The following is an 8,780-nucleotide window of genomic DNA, read 5'->3' on the forward strand; positions in this document are numbered from 1 at the left end:
ATGCTATCGGCCAGCAATCAATGTAAGAGTTTTTTCTAGGAATTGTACACAAAAGTTAATTTTGAAAACAATTATTCAAGCAAAAATGCAATGATTGCTACTAGTCAACAGCTTTAAATATTTAATGCAGCCAGAAATGACGAGCTGGAGGAGCGCACAACCTGCAAACAGCAAATGCAACTTTTAAATGTGTCAGAATGACGGTGTGTTTGTGTTTTGGGCGATAGATAAATTAGCATTAGTTGGCAGGCTGGCTATCTGCGGCTGACTGAATTTTCCTTCAATCCGACTGAACGACTTTCATAAAGCACAAAAGCATTTAATTCAATAACTCTGAGAAATAAAAACTAAACTTTGAAAAATTGAACATAATTGAAATAAGGTTTGTCCTTATCCAAAAAAATATTTTCTCGTACTGTAAATAAAAATTCATAAAAGATAGCAAAATGTGTGACGTTCACCAGATTATATGTTTGTTTAATTTTACGTTTCTCATACCAATGAAGAATTTGAAAAATTCATCTTATATGACTATGATGTAATTAAAATGTTATAAGCATGACTTTGTGTTTATGTCGTCGTTTGTTTGTTTTTGTCCATGCAATGTATTTATTACATCCAAATTAACATGACATGCATGTTTATAAACCCATATACTGACCACAAAACTAACTATATTTTGATCAATATCAATAGCAATGTAGTAGAAAAAGTTACATTTTGCCAAAATAATTTTAGTTTTTCAAATTTTTAAAATGTTTTAATCCAAAACTTTGGAAGCTCAGAAATCACATTACTTTTTAAATTTTGTAAACAAGTTCGAAACTAGATTTTAAATATTGTTAACATTGATCGCTCTTCACCGTTCTACGACGGTCACCGAACAAACAACATAGTTTGTTCTTGGAGAAGTTTTATCTGTTTCTGTAAACTCGCTCACTCAACGTTATTCAAAATTCAACTTCAACTCAAAATTGTTCATGTATATAAAATAATAATAGATGACTTTAATTGGCGACTTACGTGTGTTGAGTATTAGTTAGTGTTTAAAATGTTATAAAGTGTAATAATCGAAATCGAATAAGAAACGACTCACCCATTATTGTTAGAGATTAACTAGTTGTCTCTAACTTCTTCTAACCAGTCAATCCCTATTGCATGTCACCTCATTCTTATTATAAAAAGTATAATATGCTCTGATTAATTATATGCTATATTAACTTTTATTAAGCTGCTTTATTTCTGTAAATATGATGTCTCATCGTAACTAAACTATCATTATGATCACTTACCTATTTTAACATGCACCTATATACAACCTACATTTACTTATACCTCCTAACCTAAGTTACCACCTACATAATAATATCCAAAAAACGAAGCAGATGATTCATTTTGTGGCGTGTTTCCGAATGTTTTTTTCATCAGAAACTTTCAAATATCTTCCAAAATAAAATTTTTTGCAAGATAATTTAAAACTTGTGAGTTATTTTAATGATCGATGCAGACAACAGACATGCCGATAATTTAATTGTTTATTTTGGAAATTTGAAAATGTAATTACATTTTTTAGACAGAAATACTACGTGACCAAGAAGTTAACATATTTCCCATTTTTGTTTGTATGTATATTGCCTTGACATTTGAAAACGTATTTTGTAATTTTATATTTAAAGCATATTTTATTATTTATAATCATTTATTATAAATCAAATAAAATCTTTCATCAAAAGGTTTTTTGTTAATTCGAAAATAAATTATTTTGAAAATTTCTCTATCAAAATTATTACTGTAACGTTGAAATATTTATAAAAATGTGATCAATTACTATTTAAAAAAAAATTATTTATCTTCTTTTTGAAGTGTGACCCATTTAACACTTTATAATTTTGCGTTAGCTGGGATGAATTTTTTAGCAGGGTGTTTGGTAATTAGATTTGTGCGAACATGTGTGTTTGCCAAATTACATAAAAATAGCTTGAGCGCCCACGCAGAATGTAGTTCACCCGAAATAATTCATCAATTTGTGAAATTATTTTGAACGTTCAATAGAAAAAAATAATAAATGGTTTATGATGGAAAGCCTTACTAGGATATCAGAATTTTAGAATTTCAATAAGTGAATGTATGTGGAATCGTTTGGAGAAGTTTTGTTTTAAAGGATTTAATCTCATAACAAATCAATTTAACAATTTGTAGGAATATGGAAAGAATTACTATTTTAATGTTAAAAATGTTTTTTTTATATTTCTTGTTTAATATTAATAAGAAAATGAAAATCTTCATTTAAATTTGATAAATCATAATAAACAATATAAACGTAAAGATTCTAGAAATGTAAAGACTCTAGAAATTTGCGTGAATTACGAGTTGCCATCTCTGGTCTACAAATTTATAAGAGCCGATATCATTTTGTCTTATAGAATATATAGAAGAATGGAACTAACTTCGGCCGTTGTTACTGCCATCTTCTTGAGCGGTTACAAGTCAGCAGTCGATAGTTAGGTACTACGATGACTCCAAGTTCAGCTGGGCATCTAATTTCTAACATGTACTTGATTTGTGTACCTGTACAGTTACATCCAGTTTGCTTGCTGAATCAAAATTAATTTCTTTTGTTTATTAACGATTTATTTATCATCATTTTGGATATTGCGTACGTTCTCACAGGTTCACGTGTTTACACTCAGTTCAGTTTTGTTGACGCGTTTCTTTCATCTGATATATTTTTATTTTAATTTGTCTTTTGACAAAATAATAATAATAACAATAATAATAATAGTTGTTTGAATTGTAATAAGAATTGTAAGTAATTTTTCTAAGCAGGCATAGGGCCGAGAAAAACATCCACAATTGTAGAAAACAAAAAATATGTTATTTCTGCTGGGTCATTTGATCGCAGAAGCGTACAAAACGCTCGTAGATTGGCTCTGATAGTCCCAAGGGAGACGACAAATGCTCAACAATATAAGACTTTTACGACTTCATCTTCCAACAAATCCTGCTGCCCTTGCTGTTGTATGTCGCCATAATATCTACTTCTTCTGCGCGCATGTCGCTATGATATCTACTTCTTTTGCTTGTCGCTATGGTATCTACTTTTTTCACGTGTCGTTATAATATCCAATGCTTCTTGTTGGTAAGATTTCCATTACTGTGTTTGGATACGATAACTACGGCTGAAATCAAAAATGTTTTGCCATCTATGTTTTTAAAGTGTAATTTGAAGATCAGACAACAAACATCATACTCTGTTTGATATGTTAAATAAATAAGAAGCAAGAAATAGATTTTTGATAATTTTAGTATTAAAAGTGGATGTCTCAATAGGTGAAAGTATTGAAACGATCCTAAAAAATGATGATGGCCGTATTTGATCTTGATGACAGTAAAATAAATTTATTCAGACTATTTCTTAATATTCATAAAAAAAAATTCTTTTTAACTAACTTTATCGGTAAATGTTGTTAATTTTTTGGTGTTGAAAGTTAAAAATCTTCCCGCTTCAAAAAATTATAGTCCACTAGCAGCGTGTGCGCCATCTAACTTCGCTTTTATCATAATCACTTGAATCAGTCATGATTATTATCGCTATCTTATACCACAATCAATAACATTTTTCATCAACGCCATTGTGTGGTTTTGTATAACTAGCTGTGTGTGCGTGTCATGCAACTAACAAACGAACACCAATGAGACAAGTTGGCATTCGACTCAAAGTCAAATAATCTTTCCAACGCATGTTTATATTGATTTTAATTTTTTTGTACCAAGCAGTTATGATTGATTCCATAATACATACATGATGTTGGTGTTGAGATTGTTGTCGACGACGAGTCGCGGTGAACCACATTACATAGGCATTGTAATTGTTTGACTTTTTTGCTTGTTGCATGGTTTGTAATTTTTCAACATTTCCAGATGTCATTTCTGATTTCAGAACCAATATATGATGATGCTTCTCAACTCATTTTACATGTGTTGTTGTTGTTACAAGTTTTGTTATATAATGAAAAACCTTTTATTATGACGAAAGTTAAAGAGATATCATTTATATTTACTTATTAATATTTTTGTTGTGGTTTAAAAAAATTTTTTAAACAATTTTTTCAATATATTCCAAATAATTTCGGTACAATTTACTATCTATTTGCATTACAAGATTAAACAACCTAACAGCATACAAATAATAAATTGGCCTATAATTGCAAAAACTATATAATTCAAACTTTCCTTGTAAAACTTAATTACACTGCAGTTTTGAAGTTATTATAAATATAAAAATTTTTTCGCAACTATAAAAATTAATTTAAAAAATTTGAACTAGATTGCGAGCAGATGAGAATCAAGTACACGCCATCGAAGCACCAAGGAACCTTCTACACACCGAACTTCCCAGACAAGTACCCTCAGAAGATCAACTGCCTAGCGTACACCTTTGAAGGGGCAAGCACGCACCTTGTGGAGATGACCTTTCTTGAGTTTGACCTTCCTGGACCTTCTAGTCATTCAAGGTCATTTTCAATAAAAATTTTTAACTTTTCGTCTACTAAGAACTAACTTATTTAAGTCGTAGATAGAATTCTTTTTAAAAAATTTTTAAGAAATTTGTTAGCAATTTATTTTTCTGAAGGTTATTTTTCAATATAAAATAATGACAGTTAGTCTGAAATATTCGGTATATTTTATTCAAATATTTCCATAGAAAAGTGAAGACCTAATTGCAGTGAGTTTTAAGCGTTAGAAACTGAGAAGAAAAGATTTGGAGGGAAATGTCGCAAAGACAGATGACTGCAGCTCATTTGACAAATGCTTCCATTCGTTTAAACCTTTTTGATCATTCAATGGCTTTTTGCTTATCCATGAACTTATCATGTATTTGTTTTTTGTTCATTTAATCTTTTTGCTGACTGTATTTCTACATGAAAGTGTTAATTTTGATGAACATATAAAAAAAACACAACCCTTTTTCTATGAAAAGTCGAAGCAATTAAATGAATTATGATCCGTGTTCCATACGTTAACAAATGTTCAGTTTGAGCCCGTTTATTCTCATTGCTGCTTATTTGCATATAGACTGCTTAAAAAACTCTCACTTTATATTTCACACCAAAATTTTGAGTTACATCCTTGAACCGTTTGCTTCTTACGCCTCTAGACTTATATATAAAGAAATATCAATACAAATATGTATATAAAAGAATATATATATATATATATATATATATATATATATATATATATATATATATATATATAATCTTTACCTATTTGCGTACTAGAATATCATGAAATAGATTTGAAGCAGCTCATTAGTGAGCTCATGAGAAGGCGTACCACGCTGATCATGTGACGTCATCCTTTGATGATTTGAAAGTGAATAATTGCTTTCAAACTGACGCTTTTAAGTTTTTTTGTTACAAAAATACTTCAACTCTAGGCAAATCTGTTAATTAAATTATTTTTCGCTTATTTATAAATAACGATGTAACGATAGTACACGGGAAGAACATCATTCACACATCTTTACAAACGACAACCTCACTCACACATCTTCATAAACAACAACATTTTCACGGACCTCCTAACCGCACAGCACCATAATTGGCAGGTCCATGAATCCAGTGACGAAAAATAATAAAAAGCCAACGACAAAGAGGTTTCTCGTGCAAACAAGGACATGTTAATCAGGATTGCTGAATCATAATATTAAAACCAAATTACTTCTAAAATGGAACATTTCAAAACAGTTCAATAAAAAATATGTGAATAAGAAAATAATAAAAAAAACACTTGTGCCGACAAAAGGAAAACCAGCGAACGTGACAGCCAAAACCCGCATATTTGCATCTACAGCAACGGCATTTCTGATCAGAGCTTAGGATTTAAATTTCGAGAGTATTTCAACTTCTCCAAAGATGCAAATTGAATGCCGTTTGAAAAAATCTAATTATCAACCGACAAGTGATGTATGAAAAACATCGCTGATATTTTTTAACTGAGAAAAATTTTAATTGGAAATTATCAATAAATGGCCTGCCAAGGAGAGTCCTTGTTTGAAGCAAAGAATGTATAAATTGAAATATTCTCTGTTTCCTTCTTTGTTTATGGTCTTCTGCTTTTTTTTTATTTTTTTTTTGTTTTCTTGTTTATTTTATTGACCAAAAAAAATTTGTTTGATTTTTTTGGTGTGAAAATTCAATAACGGTGAATCTACTTCTTTAAACTATTCACTATTTTAGCGGTAAAAAAAAATTAAATATTTGTTTGTTATAGAAATTATTTTTCAATTTTTAATATTTGATAGCATTTAAATTTTTCTGGTTTTGCTAATTCATTGATATAGTTTATTGCTTAAATTATACTCAAGACTTTTATTTGTTTGCAAAATAATTTTAATTATTTTACAATGTAAAACAAAGGCAAACTTAAAATCGTGATTTTGTTTTTTAAGCAGAAGTGATTTTTTTATGAAGAAAAGCCACGAAGCTTCATTAAGTTGACGAATAACGCAATAGACTTACGTTAAGTGGATGTCGATGCATTATAACCTCACCATTCTTTCACTGTTGCACGTTTTAGTTCAATCTACAACGTCCTGAAGTTGTTCGTTTGTCTGCCTTGATTCGTCAATTTGAAAGATTTAATGAATGATAAAAATTTATCTTAAAAAATAAAAATTTTCATATAATGTTTAATAATGTTTTAATAAATGAATGGTGTAAATTTATTTAAAAAATAAATAAATAAAAGTTATGCTTTTTGCTGTTTCATCTATTTATTTTTAATTTAATTTGAATTATTCAATACTATATTAAACTACTTTAAATCATTAGGCAACTTGTTTTTTGTATCAAAATAGAATAGAATCTCAATTCCACTCAAAAAATTATATCTTGAGGCTGCAGTATATTGAATAAGTCAAATGATTTTTACACCTCTAATGTATTAAAAAATATACTTCCTTAAGTATCATTTGCATGCACAGATTTGGGTGTGCCAAAAGTTATTTGTACCAACAAATGTGAGACAAGCTTTCTAGAGTTTGAATGTGTTTTGCAATAGCTGATATTTTATGAGATGTGATGGTCCGTGGTTTCAATTTTAACACTACACGTACACAAACAATCTGAACAACGTTTAAAATATGCAACAGCATTAAAAACATGGAAAAGCAATTTGCGCAGTACCCTCATAAATATTTATTTTTTCTTACACCTTCCTTACACAACATTATTATTTTAATTTTTTTAACTTTTTAGTTGCATTAAATTGTTTAAAAATATTCTAAACTGTTTTTTCACAAAGTACTACCAGGTATTTCCATAAATAAAATTATGGGTGGAAATTTTGTAATAATTTTAATTCAACTGAAAACACATTAATTAAGACTAACTCAATTATGTGCAGTAATTCTGTGACATACTCAATTATGTGCAGTAAAATAATTGAATAATACCAAATGTTAATTTTTAAATGACAAAAACTTCCAACCGACAGATGCTCGGATTACTTACGATTGTATCTTGACCTTGACCCTTCGACGATGGCTGGCCTACTTGATAGCAGCAACAATCACTTCCACCTCAAGACGAACGACATGAAATGGAATGAAGAACTGTGTGGAAACATATCAACCATTCCCAAGAAACACTTTTCTTATTCCAGCATGCTCGTAGCTGTCTTCCATTCGGAGAGTCAAGCCTCGCATCACTATGGCTTCAGAGGAATTTATAAATTCGTTGATAAAGGTAAGTAATATTAAAAAAAATTAAACTTAATAAAACTTTACTCTGATGATTGCAAATTTCATTTCTATATTGAGTTCTTTTTTATAACTTTTGTTACGATGTTCAATGTTGCAGATATATCTTCACGTGCATACTATAAAACAAATCGCTGTACAATAAAATAACGATTCATAAATCGCTTTTCCATGTAAAGTTTTTAAAGTAGCGTAAACTGAAATCAATAAATCTTTAATTAAAAAAATAAAAATTTAAAAAATTTGCGCAGAAATGTCGAAGAGACATTGAAGTTTTGTTGTTAGACATTCAATTCGAATTTATGTACGATGGCCCTGCCTCATTTACTTTTGAAAACGACGCGAAGAAAGTCAAATTGCAGACACACGAACATCAAATAAAACTACAACAAAACAGAAAAGTTTTTAAAACTTAAGATGAAACACAAAAATGTAAACAAAATAAAATTTGAAAATAAAAATAAGATCAATATTTTTAGAAATATCTTTAAGCTTTAAAACTCTGTTGATTTTAAAAATTGCAAAAGAGTTTGAGCAAACAAATCTAAGTATTGGAGAAATTTATTGAGATGAGGAACACAAAGCAAATAATAAAAATGAATGAACATATATATTTTGTTTTGTTAAAATTTTCAACTTCAAGCAAAACATAAAAAAAAATATCTGGTGGTTACCTCCCAACAACACAACTCACAAGTTACTTAACAATAACACAAAGCCTAAGTTACTCTAAAACAGCACAAAGCACGACTTATGCAACAACAACACAAAGCCCAAGTTATATGACATTGAGAAAGCAATCAATCTTTCAGTAAAATGATTAAAACTGACTGAGACTGAAATTAGTGGATGCCTCACATTATGCATAATCGAGTTAGCAAGTATGCTCTAAATCTTCATTGAGCCTTTTGACGCTCATAAAATTGCCGTCGGGTCCAAGCGCGACGCTGCACTCGTCTCTCTCAATTAATTTTTATTCCGCTTTCCCCGCTCAACATAAGAAGTGTCATCATGA

The 8,780-nt window shown here is 29.6% G+C and overlaps 1 protein-coding gene across 1 annotated transcript; it reads left to right on the forward strand.

The window, feature by feature from the left end:
• Positions 1-5,929, forward strand: HELRODRAFT_167751 (hypothetical protein; the record flags this gene model as incomplete). Its single annotated transcript, XM_009013492.1, has 6 exons — positions 1-22; positions 2,327-2,500; positions 2,827-3,018; positions 4,328-4,514; positions 5,597-5,659; positions 5,809-5,929. The coding sequence occupies 6 exons, from the start codon at positions 1-3 to the stop codon at positions 5,927-5,929; spliced, it is 759 nt and encodes a 252-aa protein (XP_009011740.1).
• Between the last annotated feature and the right edge of the window lie 2,851 nt (positions 5,930-8,780).

This window comes from Helobdella robusta (assembly GCF_000326865.2).
Source record: "Helobdella robusta unplaced genomic scaffold HELROscaffold_12, whole genome shotgun sequence".
NCBI classification, from domain to species: Eukaryota; Metazoa; Annelida; class Clitellata; order Rhynchobdellida; family Glossiphoniidae; genus Helobdella; species Helobdella robusta.